Source organism: Oryx dammah, unplaced genomic scaffold (genome assembly GCF_014754425.2).
Source record: "Oryx dammah isolate SB20612 unplaced genomic scaffold, SCBI_Odam_1.1 HiC_scaffold_11, whole genome shotgun sequence".
Classification (NCBI taxonomy): domain Eukaryota; kingdom Metazoa; phylum Chordata; class Mammalia; order Artiodactyla; family Bovidae; genus Oryx; species Oryx dammah.
Window position 1 is genome coordinate 4,317,201 of NW_024070195.1, and position 19,193 is coordinate 4,336,393.

The 19,193-nt window shown below is 44.6% G+C and overlaps 1 protein-coding gene and 1 non-coding gene across 3 annotated transcripts in view; one reads left to right on the forward strand and one right to left on the reverse strand.

Moving 5' to 3' along the window:
* The window catches only part of LOC120869991 (desmoplakin), a 43,723-nt gene that overhangs the window by 14,502 nt on the left and 10,028 nt on the right, over positions 1-19,193 (forward strand). For both annotated transcript variants that reach the window (XM_040249405.1, XM_040249406.1), the window contains exons 4-19: positions 729-903; positions 4,359-4,487; positions 5,363-5,413; positions 6,294-6,455; positions 7,183-7,287; positions 8,744-8,839; positions 9,159-9,284; positions 9,827-9,979; positions 11,117-11,271; positions 12,441-12,567; positions 13,359-13,560; positions 13,937-14,163; positions 14,840-15,006; positions 15,425-15,563; positions 16,543-16,736; positions 18,321-18,483. In XM_040249405.1, coding sequence (XP_040105339.1) covers positions 729-903; positions 4,359-4,487; positions 5,363-5,413; positions 6,294-6,455; positions 7,183-7,287; positions 8,744-8,839; positions 9,159-9,284; positions 9,827-9,979; positions 11,117-11,271; positions 12,441-12,567; positions 13,359-13,560; positions 13,937-14,163; positions 14,840-15,006; positions 15,425-15,563; positions 16,543-16,736; positions 18,321-18,483 — 2,371 coding nt within the window. The remainder of the gene's footprint in view (positions 1-728; positions 904-4,358; positions 4,488-5,362; positions 5,414-6,293; positions 6,456-7,182; positions 7,288-8,743; positions 8,840-9,158; positions 9,285-9,826; positions 9,980-11,116; positions 11,272-12,440; positions 12,568-13,358; positions 13,561-13,936; positions 14,164-14,839; positions 15,007-15,424; positions 15,564-16,542; positions 16,737-18,320; positions 18,484-19,193) is intronic.
* On the reverse strand, positions 8,400-8,472 carry TRNAE-UUC. The gene has a single exon. It is a non-coding gene; the product is annotated as a tRNA-Glu (tRNA).

Consider the following 19,193-nt stretch of genomic DNA (forward strand, 5'->3'; position numbering starts at 1 on the left):
GAATAAATATTTTTTAAAAGAATGAATAAAAGAGAGCCCAGCTAAGTTTACTGTATACAGAAATGAGACTCATAGAGTTGAAAATGACGTTTCATGCAGAGTTGTGTAGTCTGATTTTGTGTGATCATGGTATTCAGAGCATGGGGTCCTAGGAGATCCCCGGGCTGGAACTTGTGAGAAAGTACAAAATGCTACCAGGTTGGGCAAACGCAGTTACCCTTGCTGTGATGCTTCAGGTTTGAAGCAGCAGAATACTTAAGGTTTTGTCTGTGACTAAGGTAAAAAAAAAAAAAAAGCCTATAAATAAAACGTTTGTGGGCTTCCCTGGTGACTCAGTGGTAAAGAATCCACCTGCCAGTGCGGGAGATGAGGGTTTGAACTGGAAAGATCCCATGTCTCAGAGCAACTAAGCCTGTGCTGATGCTACCGAGCCTGTGCTCTGGAGCCTGGGAGGTGCAGCTAGTGAAGCCCGCCTGGGTGCCCTAGAGCCGGTGAGAAGCCCCAACGTTGTCATGAAGAGTAGCCCTGACTCTCTGCAACGAGAGCAAAGCCTCTGCAGCAATGAAGACCCAGCGCGGACAAAATAAATAAAACTATAAAAGAAAAGAGAGGTCATAAAAAAAGAGCACGTGTGGTCCCTGTACTGACCCAAAGGGGGACGGTTGCCCAGGACGGGTCTTCAGGGGCTGTCTTCCCGCCGCGGCCTGATTGTTCCCCTCTCCTTTTAGGCTGCTGCAGCTGCAGGAGCAAATGCGAGCCCTCTACAAGGCCATCAGCGCCCCTCGTGTCCGCAGGGCCAGCTCCAAGGGCGGCGGAGGGTACACCTGCCAGAGTGGCTCCGGGTGGGATGAATTCACCAAGCGCCTCACCAGCGAGTGTCTGGCGTGGATGAGGCAGCAGAGGGTAAGCAGCTTCCGACGGGAGGAGGTTGGTGCTCAGAGCTCCCAGCCCCTCGTGCGAACCGGGGCGGCCGGGGCGATGACCCAGGCCTCTTGCTGTTTTCTCCTTTTCCTCATGTGCTTTTATTTTGGAATGAAGGCTTTTATTTAGAAATAAATGAAACTTCCGGGGATTTTTTTTTTCTTCTTCTTCCTCATGTGGCTTAGGGAACCAACCTCATGGCTTTATAGTTGTACTTTATCACTCGAGTAATATTTAACAGGTATGATTGAATTGGTAGGTTGTGAAAATCTAGTTCTTACAGGAACATCTATTATGGGAGTTCATGGCTAAAAACACTTCATCCCTGAGCTCATCAGGTGTTACCAAGAGGTCCTTAAGAGAAAGAAGGAGAAGGTTGTGGAGGTTCATTTAAAATGATAAGGAATTGGAGGAGCTGGACAGGCAGGGAGACTGGATCTTCCAGTTTGGGCTCATGGGTTGTTTCATCTTGTATTTTTGAAGTGTCAGGCGTTTTGTGCAAGCGTGACATCACTGATGTGGGAGCAAAGTGAGATGCTGGCACCCGATGTGCTGAGCCCTGAGAACTGGAGTTTCGACAAAGGATTTTTCACTGCTAATGATTGTTTTGTTGTTTTATGTAGTAATTAGGTGCTGTATGAACAGGTGGCAGGAGGAATGTACCATCATCATGTAGATGGGAATTTTATAGTGAGAACCGATCCTGACGAACCATCCTTCTCTTGAGAAGGTGGGCGTGATAGAATGATCAGTCGTGCAGAGGTGGGATCGAGGTTGTCAGAAATAGTGGTCTTATGACTTGTCCTTGGACCAGTTAGGCAGTGGTTCTAAAGTTTCTCAATCTTTGTTGTGGGTGTTCTTTCGCAAGTGTGAGGGCTTATGGGACTAAATATTCACTCATTCGTTCAGTTAACCTTTTCTCCCGTGTCTTACAAAGACTTTGTAACACAAGAAGGTGGGGCTTATAAAAGAGCAAAGCTGTAATTCCAGCAATGTAAATACAAACCTATTTGCAGGTTTCCCAACTCCCTTTAAATCTTTGAACACACGTTTCTGAAGCATTTGCTATATGTCGACTCCATGCCAGAAAATGAGGGTTCCAACGTTATGTCCCATAGCCCTGAAAGGGAATATTATATAAGGAAAAAATATATATATATATATACACCCAAGTGCCACTTTTTTATGCAGAGCAGTGTGGGGTTGATAGCTGGGTTTGAACTGTAATAAAACCGTGCTCAGACAGGTGTAGGGAGGGGTGGTATGTCCGTCCTCGAGGGATAGAGCCAGCAGAGAAAGCTGGGCAGAGCTCCTGGCGCCTGGACTACGTCGGGAGGATCAGTGACATTAGGTGAAACAACCTTTGAACCATCCCTCACTTCTTAGTCACTACCACAGTTCTATAAAATGACAGTTCATACTTCATCACTTTCTGAATTCGTGTTGGGTGTAGTTTTGTGAGAATCTTTTGTAGCAAAGGCTCAACTTTTTTTTTTTTTTAATCTGTAAACATAGCATTTTATTAACAAAATGTTTATGCTATCCCTACAGTACAATAAATTTTGTAGTGACTTAGCATGATATCCTCTAGAAAAGTTTGGTATAGAATATTCAAGCTAAAACAGTAGTTTAAAAGTATGCCAAGGCTCAACATTTTTGTTTAGTTGATAACTCGTGTCGGACTCTTGGTGACCTCATGGACTGTAGTCCGACAGACTCCTCTGTCCATGGGAATTCCCAGGCAAGAATACTGGAGTAGGTTGCCGTTTCCTTCTCTGGGCAATATTCCTAACCCAGGGGCTGACAGATTCTTTACCACTGAACAACCAGGGAGGCCCCAAGCCTCCACATTTTCAAATTTTGAGCATTTGAAAATAGCATTATCACATGGACTCAATTTTCCATTGTGGAGAGGAAGCGGGGGGCGTCTTCTAATAGATGATATTGATGAGGGTTTCAAAGGAACTGTGAGCTGCTTTATCCCTTATTGCCGGTTTGCTCTGAGGTTCTCCAGCCCTTTCCTCTTATCCCTGCTTCCTCCAAGCCTGCATTCTTCCTGTCACTCCCGGGGGACTAAACCGCAGGGCCAGCTGATAAGGGAGAGGTGTCTCCAGCAGCACAATCGGCACACAGTCACACAACTCCTGGGCCAGGGTCTTGTTTCCCTGATTTGTGTTTCTGCTGATGAGCAGGGCAGATACTGCACCCCTGGCTGGTAATGAAGGCGGGGTTGGTCATTTCATTAACTTCCCGGTGCCCTCGCTTGCTTTGCTTTAAGGTTGAAAGGAGCCATGGGAGGGCAAGGTCAGAGTCCTGGGTAACTTACAGTTGTCTGGTGGGCTGCCTTTTCTGAAGGCTCGTCAAGTACATGAGAACGTGGATGTGGCTTAGAACAGCAGGTGTCGTTCCCGCTGCAGTACCGTTCTGGAATGTTTGCCCTCACCGTGTCCGAGAGATTTGGCAATTTACATGAGCTCATGCCAAAGAAAGACGAGATGATAGACTTGCCCCAGTATGCAGCTTGTGAAATAATATGTTTGATTCTTATTTTTTGGCACTCTGAATTTGAAGTAATGGAGATGCAAATTAGAAAGTTAGGTTTACTTTTTAGAAAGCTAACATAAATGCATAATCTTAATATTGCCAATATTCATTGAACTGAAGGTGTTGGATATATATTGTCACTTCTCTTTGAAATGGGCCATGGAGAGTTTTGCAACCCAAAAGGCAGTGCTAACTTCTGGATTTAAAGAGTCAACAACTGCATTACTCAAAACAAGTTAAAGAAATAAACAATGAAAAATTGTCTTAGGTCAACTGTTAAGCTTGGGAAGTAGTACTTGATTGAGCTTAATGAACTATTTTTGATGCACACTTAAAAACAACTGAATATAGGAACCTCTGTCAGTATCTTATCACACTGTGTCCTACATAGATCTGCAGTCACAGCTGTGTATACACACAGGTCACTTGGACATGCACAGGTAGATTTTTTTTTTTCCTTCAGCGTGCACAGTCTAGGTTTTAAGGATCTCATTACAGAATCATCTTTGCTCAGCCCATCTTGAGATGGGGGCAGATAAGTTGAGGGAATCCCCGGCTTTTACTGTATTGGGCAACCCCCATGAGCTGTTTGGGATTCCCTAGAAAATGGCAACCCACTCCAGTGTTCTTGCCTGGAGAATCCCAGGGACGGGGGAACCTGGTGGGCTGCTGTCTATGGGGTCGCACAGAGTCAGAAACGACTGAAGTGACTTAGCAGCAGCAGCAACAGCCTTTACAAACTTTTTTTTTTTTTTTTTTGGTTTCAAAAATATTGATTAGTTACAGCTTCATTTGTATCTGAGTGGAAGCTTCATGTGCACCGCGGCCGCCTGGCCGCCAGGGGTGCTGTCGAGGAGGGAGTTGGAAATAAAGGCCCTCTGTCTCCGTGGCAGGCGGAGATGGACATGATGACCTGGGGCGTGGACCTGGCCTCGGTGGAGCAGCACATCAGCAGCCACAGGAGCATCCACAACGCCATCGGGGACTACCGCTGGCAGCTGGACAAGATCAAAGCCGACCTGGTACTTGGAGCACTTCTTTGTAGAGGCTTCCAACAGTGTACTGAAGGGTGCTGTAGTTACAACATCCCAGGCAGTTTGAGCTCAAACATGAGTCCGTGACTTCTTCCCCAACAGACTGGGAATTTTTTTTTTTTCTCCTTCTTGGCCTGTAGGCATTTTTTGAATATTGAAGTAAGGTTGATTTACAGTGTTGTGGTTAACTTCTCCTGTATAGCAAAATGATTCAATTATACATGTATACAGTATTTTTCATATTCTTTCCCACAATGGTTTATCACAGGATATTGAACACAGTTCCCTGTGCTATACAGTAGGAACTTGTTGTTTTCCATCCTATATATACTAGTTTACGTCTGCTAATTGAAACCCCCAGTCCACCCCCCGACCCCACTCCCCACTGGCAACCAGTCTGTTTCTGCTTCGTTGATAAAGTTCATTTGTACCATTTACATCATTCACTTTTCTCCTTAGCCCGAGATGCTCGTCCCTACTTCTTCCACTCTTTTTTTTTTTTTTTTAACCTACTTTTGTCTACTTGAGTATCTGATCAGGTCTCTCCCTCTTTTCTCTAAGTTCTGAGGAGCCCTAAGTGATATTTTCAAACTTTTAAAAGTTTGTGTAACAGCGAGTCTGTAAGTGATAGTGATGAGCCCTTAACTTTGTAGAGGTGCCACCACCAGGCCAGTGAACTTTGCCTCCAGGCCGACTGGGAAAAGTCCTGGTGGGTAAAAGGTTTCCATAGAGCAGCTACTTCTTGCTACTGGGGAATCGGAAGTTAGTATGTGTTTGACAGAAGGAGGTTTAGAAGGGCTGTTCTTTCTATGTAAACCCTTAAGGGGAATTAAATAATTAACTCGCTGTTGGTCGTCTTCTAGCGGGAGAAATCTGCAATCTACCAGTTGGAGGAGGAGTATGAAAACCTATTGGTAAGACGACTTATTCTGAAAGCTCTGTGTTCAGTGCAGTTCGGTCTTGTAAATGTGGACCTGGGGATTAAAGCACCTGCTTGGCACTATCCTTAAGGACTCTGGAAGTATATGAGGGACTTGCAGGTGCTAATTTCATTTCTGCTGCTGTGTTTTCTTTATAAGGGAATTTTAAAAGAATTTTTTCTGAAGACAGTGCTATTCTGTTTGCAAATTGAAGGCTCCCATCAATAGCCCTTGTTAAATACTTGCAGTTAAAGACATAAAGCTTTTCCACTTGTGAACTGCAGCCTTTTTACAAAATATAAGCAAAAATAAGACTTGTTTTCTTTAGAGAGTGGTTTTCCAGACCATCCTTACCATTTTATGACAAACTGAATCAATTCCTTGACTCGTAAAAAGAGATATTTCTATTCTTCTGCCTATTTGAGTCACCCTGTCTTCACTTTTCCAGTGTTTCCCTGTTTGGCAATGATACTATTTAAATAACATGGGTAGTGGCGACACAGCTATTTTCCAAGGTGATGACACTTTGAATTTTGGGGACATTGGAGAGGGCAAAGAAAGCTTGATTTATCTTTTTAAGAATCTGTTTTTTCTTTATGGTCTAAAGCTAATTAGTGAAGCCAAACATCAATGTATGAGTCAAGACCCATCTGGATCAAGCTAGTTCATTGAATCTAAAATTGTCCCCTTGTTCCTAAGTTTGGGTGAGTCCTTGCCATCTCCCAGCTGATCACTGAATGCAAGAAGTTAACATTTGACTGCTTCTTGGGATTTTTGTTGGTAAAAGGAACCAGCCAGGGTTTATCTGTGGCGTCTGCAGGGAGCACCATTCATCTGCATATTGTCCTAACGCTGCTTTGACCGTCCTGTGCAGAAAGCGTCCTTCGAGAGGATGGACCACCTGCGGCAGCTGCAGAACATCATCCAGGCCACGTCCCGCGAGATCATGTGGATCAACGACTGTGAGGAGGAGGAGCTGCTGTATGACTGGAGCGACAGGAACACCAACATTGCTCAGAAGCAGGAGGCCTTCTCGGTAAGCCCCCGGGAGTCGCGTGTCGGTGATGGACGCATTTATAATCATTTAATCGGCCACCTGTCATTCAGCCTCGGTGGAGAGATCGTAAAAAACCATTCCTTTCTGAAGGCTTTTCAGTGACTTAAGACGGGCAGTGCGGTGCTTAGCATCTCAGAAGACAGAGGAGTGAGGTAGTTCAGTCAGATATCCCCCAGTGTACACCGAAGAATGTGGCGGCTGAGACCTGAGAAGTAGACAGTCTCAGTATGTGTGGTGGGTTTCCCAGGTGGCTCAGTGGTAAAGAATCTGCCTGCAATGCCGGAGACCTGGGTTCGATCCCTGGGTTGGGAAGATCCCCTGGAGAAGGAAATGGCAACCCACTCCAGTATGCTTGCCTGGAGAATCCTATGGACAGAGGAGCCTGGTGGGCTACAGTCCATGAGGTCACAAAGAGCTGGACACGACCTAGGGACTGAACCACAACAAGTATGTATTGTGACTCTGTCACTTCACCTGTGTGCATTCGGATGAGACGGGTCACCGGTCTGGCCTCAGCCACATACTGGATCTCAAGCATTTTTTCCAGTCTTAAAAATGCTACAGTTCTTGAGGAATGCATCACGCAGTTCTCTGGCATTGTACATTGCAAGATGCAGTTTTGTATGTGATTCCTCTAAGGATGGTGGGAGGGATGGAAACCTGCCAGTGACTTGCTCTAGAGGGTTTGCTTCTCTTTCGTTCACAGATACGCATGAGTCAGCTGGAGGTTAAGGAGAAAGAGCTCAATAAGCTTAAACAAGAAAGTGACCAACTTGTCCTCAATCAACATCCAGCTTCAGACAAAATTGAGGTGGGTTTCATGAGATTTTTACTTTTATCGAGGGAAGAAAGGGGATACTTTAAAAAAAAATAAGACTATCCAAGAAACAAAAAAGACTATACAAATGAATAGTTTTTGCCTATTGCAAAGCCATGACAAGTTTATTTATCAACACCCTAGACCAGGGATTGGCAAACTTTTTCTGGAAAGAATCAAATAATATAATATTTTAGACTGACAAGCCATTTAGTCTTTGTTGAAATTAACTCTGCCATTGTAGTGTGAAAGCAACTGTAGCAACATGTAACTGAATGAATGTGGCTGTTTGCCAATAAAACTTTATTTATAAATGCAAATAGTGGGCTGGATATGGCCCTTGAACTGTAGTTTGCTGACCTCTGTCCTAGACTGTGATCTATGGGATGTGCTCAAGGCAGACTCCTTGTCCAAAGGCTGACTCCCTCTACTGACAATCAGTGGGCAAGAGCCTTTATGGACGGTGGGAGGGGCTATATGCAGAAATAGCACAGTCAGCTCTGATAGTCATCTCAAAATTAGTCATTCAGTGATGATTGGTGTTGTCTTGATGCTTTTAAGTACAGTTAGCCTTTAGTTTCAGGATCGGTTTGTTCCCAGAATCGGCCAGTTCTCAGAATTGCAGCAGGTTATGTCGTGGTGACAGTCTAGTCCTTATGGAGATGACTTTTTCCACCTGGTGGAGGTTTCAGTATGTACAGGACAACTCATAGGAGATAGCCCTTGAGGAGGAACTTTGCTTATTGACTAAACTATTAATATTTAGTCATGTTGGACCATATTCCTTTGTTTCTGCTTTTTCTCTGATTAAGCTCATTGTTTGGGTAAAGTTTTTCCACAGACGAGAGGCAGTTTGAGGACATGAGCGAGAGGGTACGGGGCACGGACCATAGGGTCCTGCACCATTTCTCCTTGAAGTTCCTCCTGATCTAACAGCTGAACAGGAATAGGACTTGATGCCCCTGCTTTATCCTTGTTCTGACAGGTCTGTTATGATTGGTCAGGAGCCATGTCATTTGGATGAATAGTTTAACTAATACTTGTAAGGATACCCATTTGTTAAAACTAGGTCTTTTTTTTTAACTGCACAGCTTACAGGATCTTAGTTTCCTGACCAGGGATTGAACCTGGGGCCACAGCAGTGAAAGCGCTGAGTCCTAACCACTGGACCACCAGGGAATTTCCAAAATTGGTCTTAAAATTTAATTTCTACCATACCAAAAGGTTCCTGTTGGGAAATTCTAGTTTCAGTTTTTAGAAAAAACTTTACTTGATTTGGAGTTAAATTTAAAAAACTGCTTCATACTTCTCATTGATGCTTACCCATTTGTGGGTTGACGGATGCCTCTCTATGGCTGGGTGGTGGAGAGACGGCTGCTGTTCTCATGTTTCAGCGGATGCCTCTCTATGGCTGGGTGGTGGAGAGACGGCTGCTGTTCTCTTGTTTCAGGCCTACATGGACACCCTGCAGACCCAGTGGAGCTGGATTCTTCAGATCACCAAATGCATTGATGTTCATCTCAAAGAAAACGCTGCCTACTTTCAGGTTTTTATCCCCAGTAACCATTTAACTGTCTTTTGGGTCTTGATGCCTTCTCTTTTGAATGTGTTTGAAAAAGCACTGACAACAATATTTACAATATTGCATAAATACTATTTGTTGGGGTTTAGCTTAGAGGAGCGTAGACGAGTCAACAGTCTTTCAGATAGTCTCGCACGCTCCTGTAAGTTTCTGCTCTAATCTTTTCCTTTAACCACCTGTCAGATAGACTCGTAGGGAAAATACTCCTGCAAGTTGAAGTATTAGGTGATGCTGCATGTTCAGTTGCTTTTAACTGACATGGAGTCACCCCTGTCCTTCACAGTTTTTTGAAGAGGCTCAGTCGACAGAAGCCTACTTGAAGGGTCTCCAAGACTCCATCAGGAAGAAGTACCCTTGTGACAAGAACACGCCCCTGCAGCGCCTGCTGGAGCAGATCAAGGAGCTGGAGGTAGAGTCTTAGATGGAAGCCCTTTCCTGGGAATAAAATAAACGCACCCACCAATGGATTCAGACTGCTGTTTGGATTTGTGTTGCTCTGCAGAGCAGTGAATGCTCAAAGCTCAAGCAAACCTTGTCTTCACTTTCAGTGGCTTTTCTCAAATGCATTTCTCTGCATGCTTAGCTACTGTTGCAGATTACTTCTGCTTCAGTAGTTACCATTGCTCTAAACAAAAGGGGAGGGAACACTGATGACTTAACATGAAGATCCCTTTGGAAAAGCGTACGTCACATGTTATCAGCATAGTCCTCTCACACAGTGATATGCTTTCCTGCCCCCCTAATTCATGGCTGTGTTGCCTATGTAGTGGCTTCTTATGAAAGGTACCCGTGGTCCCTGCACACAAATGAATGGGTAGCTTTTTACAGCTAATGCAACTACAGCAGGGTCTAATTTGTGTTGTCCTGATAGCTACAGGAATGCCATTTCAAGATCTCACCTAATTTTCAGAGAGTATGTATGTTCAAGGATGATTTTATTTGCAATTGCAGAAAGAACGGGAGAAAATCCTTGAATACAAGCGCCAGGTGCAGAGCTTGGTAAACAAGTCCAAGAAGATTGTGCAGCTGAAACCGCGTAACCCGGACTACAGAAGCAGTAAACCCATTATTCTCAGGGCTCTCTGCGACTACAAACAGGACCAGGTGTGTGCTGTTACTCAGAATGCTGCCAAAGTTTTCCCTTTCTCTATGGATGGATTTCTGTCCACCGAGAGAGCAGAACTGAATTTAGGTTTCAGGGAACACCCTAGTAAATGTCTTTCTTCTGTATACAAAGGGGAAGCCGTTGAAAGAGTGGAGTGATTTTGTTCTGAGTCGTGTGATAATTGTCAATAAATAGGACAATAAGTATTTTTAAACTAATCTAATTCTGTTTTAAGGCTTAAGACTTCTTTTCTTCTGAGATTAAAAGCAAACAAGATACACGGCCACTATGCTGCACGTAAAGGGAATGTCATTATGGATTTTATGCAGTACATGAACGCATCAGTTCTGTAGGCTCTACGGTCAATATAAACGTTTATATGGAAAGACGGCTCCATTTTAGCAAGTTTTCATGAAATTCCCACAACTCTATATTATTATAAAAATTATGGAAGATTTAATAAATGAAAATGGGACTAGTTGATGAGATGAACATTATAAAACAATGGAGTTTATTCTACCATGCAGAAATGGTTTTAGAACTTGGCTGGAGAGAAGAAAGAAATTGAAATGGAGATCGAAATACCTACTTGTCAAACTTGTTCTGTTAATAGTTAAGATAGATGTCATAATTTACCCATTTTAAGAAGCTATCTAGTTAATTTAGAAAAGAAGCAATTTAGATGCTGGAGTTAATTTAGAAAGTTGTTTTTCTGGGGACCTGATACCAGAAATTTTTTGTTTTTATTTAAAAATTTTAACAAGTGAATGAGGTGTGATGTCCACACACTGAAATTTACTATATGAAACAAAAACTCACAAGTGTGGAAAAGTCAGGAGGTGAGTTTTTGCTTTATAAAAGGATTTATCACGTCACCGGGGGACTCCCATGGCTGTCTCCTGGAAAGTCACTCCTCCTAATTCCCTTCAGGTACCCCTTGTAGACTCACCTGTTGTATTTAAAGCATCAGTCCTGTTGGGTTGTGTCAAGGTCAGCTTGAATGGAGTAGAAATTAAGTGTTTCAAAGCTACAACGCTTTGCATGTTGTCCTTGTGGCTGCTTCTGTTTTTTTGAGCAAAAAGATACAAATGTGAGCCTGTGGATCAAGCCAAAACATGATGCTGCTTGCCTTGCAGAAAATTGTCCACAAAGGGGACGAATGTATCCTGAAAGACAACAATGAGCGGAGCAAGTGGTATGTGACTGGCCCCGGGGGTGTGGACATGCTCGTGCCCTCCGTGGGCCTCATCATCCCTCCGCCCAACCCTCTGGCCGTGGACCTCTCGAGCAAGTATGTAGTTCAAGTTCCTGCTGGCCGTGATGTGGACATGGGTGGGGAAAAGTGTGGCCGACCCCGGTACAAACACTCAGACACACCACTCCACACAGCTGTCACCTACCCCAAAGTGGGATCCGGTGAAGGGACCTTTGCCTTGTCTTGAGGTTTTATGTTGAAGATATTGTACTTATCATTGGAAGATGAAAAAGAATGTTTGACAGTAGAGGAACTCATCTTGACCATGCGCTTGAAAGGCATGGTTTCAAAATTCTTCCTCCTTTTAGGCAATTGATAGTCTGACATATTGGAGAAGGGAAAGGCAACCCACTCCAGTATTCTTGCCTGGAGAATCCCATGGACAGTCCATGGCATCACAAAATGTTGAACACGACTGAGCAACTGAGCACACACACACACACACACAGTCTGACATGTAGCCACAAATAGAATATGTGGCTAAACATTTCACATAAACATTTGGCTCATCAGTAAGTAGCTGGAACATTCGCTTGACAGGTTGTCCAGGGCAGATTTTTCCAAATGTTTTATAAAGGAAATCTTCAGCCCGTTCAAGGTGGGGTGAGCATAGCCCAAGGAATATTTCCAAACCCCAGAAGCCATCAGAGTTCTACAATCTGAGACCCGTCTCTCCCTGCCAGTGTGCATGGAGTCAGACCTCTATCAATTAAAAAGTTGATGACGAATAACCCAACCACCCCAAACTGTACTGCGTGTTTCAACCAAAATGATTCCAGTGCCAGTGTGTCTAAACCCATGTCCGTCATTGAGAGTATACTTCTGGGTATTGGTCTAAATCCATCAAAATGTTGTTGCTTAGTTGATAAGTTGTGTTCAACTCTTTTGCAACCCCATGGACTGGAGCCCAGCAGCTCTCCTGTCCGTGGGATTTCCCAGGCGAGAATACTGGAGTGGGTTGCTATGTCCTTCTCCAGGGGATCTCCCCGACCCAGGGATCAAGCCCGAGTCTGCAGCACTGTGGGCGGATCCTTCACTGCTGAGCTGCCGGGGAAGTCCTCACTGAAATGCTGATGTTTTGCAGCTGTTCCAAGTGTCCGTTGCTCTGTTAGTTCTCCTTTGAGCTTTCTGTGCCGTGGGGCCAGGTTTCCCCTTGGGGATGGACTTGGAGAGCCAGGCCCGCGTGTTTCCCTTGTGCCTCCTAGGATCGAGCAGTACTACGAAGCCATCCTGGCTCTGTGGAACCAGCTCTACATCAACATGAAGAGCCTGGTGTCCTGGCATTACTGCATGATCGATATCGAGAAGATCAAGGCCATGACCATCGCCAAGGTAGGTCCTCAGGACCCCCTTACTGCCCAGAGGGGCGGCCCAGCCACTCCCCGCACTGCCGTTTCTACCAAACAAACCTAGCTGTGCAGTTGATGCTTTTGGGGTCAGCAAGAGAGTCAGCTGAGCCTTCCTTAGAGGTTCTAGTTCATCCAGCACAGATGGGAGGAATGGCACGGGGCTGCTTACCAGACAGAGGACTAATTAAAGTTACCCAACAAGCCAGAAGTCCCCTGGCAAAGGCATGTGGCCCTGTGATCCTCTGGGTCCCCTTCTCCTTGACAGACATAATGGAAAATGAGGTCATAATTATTGACTGGATAGCACAGAAGTAAAAGGTAGGGTAGGATTCTTGGAATCCAAAGCGTTAGCTACCCTGGACGGATAGTTTTCAGATTGTGGTCCAAGAACCCCAGGGGTAGAGGTCCTCCGGGAAGACAGGGGCAGACGGCAGGGAGGGTAAGTCTGGGGGCTTCCCTTCACTCTTCTTAGAGCAGCTTTGCTGTGATCCACTTGACTCTTGGGGTTTCTGAGTCCTGTTTCCTTTGAAGAAGAAAATCTCACAGGAAGAAAAAAATTGACAACTCGCTGCTGTGGTTCTTAGGAGCAAGGTCTAAATCCTCAAAGACATTTTCTGTCTTAATGGGTCCTTGAGGGGCAATGCCTCAGGCCACTACCCTCCACCTCCCCCCCAGCTTCCCTCCCACCACCCTCAGCATGGTGCATTTCCCAGCAAACTCCCCTTGGCCACTGTGTGGGGCCGCCAGAAACACCTCCGCCGGGTTTATTTCCAGCTGAAAACCATGCGGCAGGAAGACTACATGAAGACCATCTCTGACCTCGAGCTACATTACCAAGAGTTCATCAGGAACAGCCAGGGCTCGGAGATGTTCGGAGACGACGACAAGCGGAAAATGCAGACCCAGTTCACAGATGCCCAGAAGCACTACCAGACCCTGGTCATACAGCTGCCCGGCCACCCCCAGCACCAGACAGGTTGGTTCTCTCTTCGCAGCCACCATACATGCAGGTTTCGAAAGAAAGGACGTAGTTTGCCCAAATCTTGTTTTGGAATCACTTCTTTGAAAGATCACATTTCAAAAGTCACTTAGGTCGGAGGAGAATGGATACATGTATATGTATGGCTGAGTCCCTTTGCTGTTCACCTGAAGCTATTAATTATCACAACATTGTCAATCGACTGTACCCCAATACACAATAAAAAGTTCAAAAAGAAAGAAAAAGACACTAAGTTTTCAGAACCCAATCCAAGGAAGTAGCAACACTCTCATGCAGCCTAGCTGTTTTCTTGGGGCCTCGCACCCTTCTTGCCGGGAATTCTCTGATTTTTGTGATCCTAACATTTTTACAGTAACCACGACTGAAATCACCCACCTTGGGACCTGCCAAGACGTCAACCATAATAAAGTAATTGAAACCAACAGAGAAAATGACAAGCAAGAAACGTGGATGCTGATAGAGCTCCAGAAGGTACGCCGGCAGATGGAGCTCTGTGAGAGCAGGATGGCCCTGAAGAACCTCCTCCTGGCAGATCAGGGGTCTTCCCACCACATCACAGTGAAAATAAACGAGCTCAAGGTAGGCGCTCGTTATTATTTTGCTTGATTCCAGGTATATTTATATTTAACCGAGAACTAATGGAAAAAACCTCCTGGTTTAAACATTTTTAGGTTTAAACCTATTGAAACCTTCGTTTTCAATAAAAGGCTTCTGGCCCAACTTCCTTTTTCCTTTCCCATGCTTCTGAGTTTGTTGAACAATACCAGGCTGGGGATTGAACTGTCTCTGCTGTTAGATGATGGGCTGCTGAATCAGGCTGCAGTGTTCCTCCTTTTCTGCAATATAGTGCTTTGTAGATTTCCAAAGTTTTCACAAGCATGAATTCGGCCTCTGCCTGAGACAGCGTATGATGTGGGTTAGACAGGTAGAATGATATTCTTTGCAAACAGGAAATGGACGTGGAGAGATTTGGTTGGGAGAGAGGGTGTAAGAGCCGCGGAGCTGGGACTGCAGCCCAGATGCTTCGGCGTCAGGCTCAGTCATTCCTTCTGCTCAGCCAGGCCTGGGCACGACGTTGGAATGTCTGAGGTGTACTTTCTAAGGGAGAGGGTTGATCAACCCAGGGCTGGTAAGGACTCCCTGATGAAGGACAGGAAGGGTCAACTCTCTTGAATCATTCACATTTTGTGGGCTTTGTGAAGGATGATGACAGGCATACAGCTAAATCAAAGGTGCTTTCCTTCTTTCTGGACAGAGTGTACAGAATGATTCTCAAGCCATTGCTCAAGTTCTCAACCAGCTGAAGGACATGCTAGCCAACTTCAGAGGCTCAGAAAAATACTGCTATTTGCAGAATGAGGTATTTGGATTGTTTCAGAAACTGGAAAATATCAATGGCGTGACGGACGGCTACTTAAATAGGTAAACACGACCGACACTGACCTCAGATATTCGGCTTTTCTCAAGCTTCATTTTGTGAGACTCCATTTGCTTTATGTGCTGGTTGCCTGTGGTTTGTCTTTTCATGAGGGACTCACATTTTCTGTGCTTCTGGGAGAGGATCCTCCAGCCTAGGGCTCCAGTCCCTCTGTTCTGAACTCCGGTGTCTCTTCTAACAAAGGCAGCCTCTTCAGGCCAGAGCTTAGCATTCTTCCATTAATGCAAAGTGGTGTTCTGAATCATGAAAGTGGGGGGAAAAAAATGCATTGCTGCGCTGCTTCTAAAATAAGCAAAATCAATTTTTCTCTGCTTTAATATCGTTCCCTTTTATGAAGAGTGGCACGAGCCAAAGTCTAATTGTGTCATCGGCAACTTTATCTGCCTCTTTGGCTCCCGACAGCTTGTGCGCCGTGAGAGCCCTCCTGCAGGCCATTCTCCAGACAGAAGACATGTTGAAGGTTTACGAGGCCAGACTTACAGAAGAGGAAACCGTGTGCCTGGATCTGGATAAAGTGGAGGCTTACCGCTGTGGACTCAAGGTAATAAGAGGAGTTTTAACAGCAGCCCAGTTTATTTCGGAAAAAATGCAGGAATACTCAGTCCCCAGTGATAAAGCTTCACTATGTCTTCATGACTTTGGAGGATTACTAGATTTTGTTGGCCATACGTGGTTGACATCAGCTGTTATCCCCAGAATGCTGATGTCCAGAGCATGTTGGCAGGACCTACCTGAGAAGGTCGCTTGTAGTGAGATTAGCCTGGGGAATGCGAGTTAAGCCTAGTTAAGCTGGTACTGTAGTACTGGGGTAAGCTTCCCCAATGCCTCAGTGGTAAAGAATCTGCCCAAAGAGACACAGGAGACTCAGGTTTGATCCCTGGGTCGAGAAGATCCCCTGGAGAAGGAAATGGCAACCCACTCCAGTATTCTTGCTGGGAAGTTTCATGGACAGAGGAGCCTGGCGAGCTACAGTCCCTGGGGTCATAAAGAGTGGAGCATAACTTAGCAACCGAGCCTGGTAGGGTGGCATTTCTCAGAGCCTGAGATATGATATTAAATATATTACTGTGTGTGTGCTCAGTCCTGTCCGACTCTGTGCGCCCGTGGACTGTAGCCCGCCAGGCTCCTCTGTCCACAGGATTTCCCAGGCAAGGATACTGGAGTGGGTTGCCATTTCCTTCTTCGGGGGATCTTCCCAAACCGGGATCGAATGTGTATTTCTTGCATCTCCTTCATTGGCTGGCGGATTCTTTAACGCTGTGCCACCTGGGAAGCCCAAATATATTAATAGATGTTATAATTTTCCAGGAATGGAATGGAGTGTGATATGTAGCATTCCTTAAACTGACTTACACATCAATTTTTTTTCAAATTTCTTTTTTTTCTTGAGTTAGCACAACGGACTAGGTCATTAGCACAAATATTAGGAAATGCAGTCTTTAAAGATATTTTCCTTGCAGAGTAGCGTCAAGTGGGAAAGAGGTTAATTTGTACTTTTTTATTTTTTTCTGCTGTGACAGAAAATTAAAAATGACTTGAACTTGAAGAAGTCGTTGTTGGCCACCATGAAGACTGAACTGCAGAAAGCCCAGCAGATCCACTCCCAGACTTCACAGCAGTATCCACTGTACGACCTTGACCTGGGCAAGTTCAGCGAAAAGGTCACCCAGCTGACAGATCGCTGGCAAAGAATCGATAAACAGATAGACTACAGGTGAGCCAGCCTCCTCCCATACTTTCTGCCCATTTGGTTGTTCCCAATATAATGGCACTTGAAGTCATCACTAAAGAAAATAGTGGTTCTGGAGACTTCCTGGGTGGTCCAGTGTTTAAGACTCTGTGCTTCCAATGCAGGGGGTGTAGGTTCCATCCCTGGTTGGGGAACTGAAATCCTGTATGCCTTGTGGCTTGGCCAAAATCTAAAACAAGAGACCAGTGGTCTTGTTCTGTGTGTCAGTTTGGCATCCTAGGTGCTTGCTTCGCACACTGGCAGCTTTGTTGGGAGTGGAAGAGACCTCATCCCAGTAGCCAGGCTCGAACTCACATATGTTGGGTCCCCTCCAGGCTCATAGGGAAATAAGGGAAGCCGCTGATCAGGCTCTTCTGTGCCCCCTAAACTCCTGTTTTGACTGTTTATTGGAAGGAGTAGTGACTCTGAGGGAGCATTCTCCAAAATTTTGTGAAAATTAAATCTTACATTTAATACAAAAGAAATGCCTTACTGCAAATGAGGATTTGAAAACATCTCCTGAAAACACCTCCTAAAAACATCTTTATTGATATATAATTCACGCGCCATGCAATTCGCTTTGAATTCACAGTTGAAAGTATACAATTCAGTTGTTTTTAGTAAGTTCAGAATGTGTAACCATCAACACATTCCGAGTTTAGAACATTTTCATCCCCCAGAAAAAGGAAACCCTGAAGACTTCCCTGGTTGTCCACTTCCACTGCAGGGGCACAGGTTTGATCCCTGGTCAGGGAACTAAGGGCTTCCCTTGGGGCTCAGCTGGTAAAGAATCTGCCTGCAATGTGGGAGACCTGGGTTCAATCCCTGGGTTGGGAAGATCCCCTGGAGAAGGAAAAGGATACCCACTCCAGTGTTCTGGCCTGGAGAATTCCGTGGATTCTGTAGCCCATGGGGTTGCAAAGAGTCAGACATGACTGAGCAACTTTCACTTACTCTTCACTCACGCTCACAAGGAACTAAGATCCCGCACCTGCGTGGCATGGCCAAAAACAAAACGCCTTGTACCCACTGGCAGTTTGCCCTGTTTCCTCGCAACCCTCCAGCCCCAAACCACCACCACTGTACTTGCTGTCTCTGTAGATTTGCCTATCCTGGATATTTCATATAAATGGAAAGATATGATATGTGGTCCTTTGTGACTGTTGTTTTTTCATTTAGCATAACATTTCCCAGGTTTACCCGTGGTGTAGCGCATGTCAGTACTTCACTTCTTTTTTCTGACTGGATAATATTCCACTGCATGGCTATACCACATTTTGTTTATTCTTCCATCATTGGATGTATATTTGGGTTGTTCCCAGTTTCTGGCTATCATGAAGTGCTGCTGCAAACAATCACACAGTAACTTTTGTGTGAATGTATGTTTTCAGTTCTTGAATGTGAGCCCAGTGGCATTGCTGGATTATCTGGTAACTCTGTGTTAATACTTTTGCAGAGCAGTAGCAACGCCACCTATGGGGTCGCACAGGGTTGGACATGACTGAAGCAACTTAGCAGCAGCAGCAGCAGCAATGCTCTGATAATTTTATTATCTCTTATTATCACTAGATTATGGGACCTGGAGAAACAAATCAAGCAACTGAGGAGTTACCGTGATAACTATCAGACTTTCTGCAAATGGCTCTATGATGCCAAACGCCGCCAGGATAGCTTAGAATCCATGAAGTTTGGAGATTCCAACACCGTCATGAGATTTTTGAATGAGCAGAAGGTATAAGCAGATTTGTCACTGCATAGATTTCACTGGGATAAGCTGTATTTTCCTCTGGTTTTCATAGCAGTACTGAGGTTTAAAGTGATGTTTTTTTAAAATGTATTTTATTGAAGGATAGTTGATTTCCACTGATGTGTTAGTTTCAGCTGTACTGCAAAGTGATTCAGTTATACATAAATGTACGTTCTTTCCCATTACGGTTTATTGTAGGATACTGAATATAGTTTCCTATGCTATACAGTAGGGCATGTTGTTTTTCCATTCTATATATATATAGAAGTTTGCATCTGCTAATCCCAGATTCCCAGCCTCTGTCTCCTACCAACACACACACTCAGCACCCACAGGTCTGTTCTCTATGTCTATGCGTCTACTTTATTTCATAAATTCATTTGTGTCATATTTGAGATTGCACATATAAGTGATATTACATGGTATTTGTCTTTTTTTCTTTCTGACTTACTTCACTTAGTATGAAATTCTCTTGGTCCATCCATGTTGCTGCAAATGGCATTATTTCGTTGGGTTTTTTTATGGCTGAGCAATATTCCCTTATATATATATACCTTATCTTCCTTATCCATTCGTCTGCTGATGGACATTAGGCTGTTTCCGTTTCTTTGCTATTATAAATAGTGCCCTTATGAACATCGGGGTGTGTGTATCTTTTCATGAAATGATAAATCTTTAATACCACTAGTCCATTT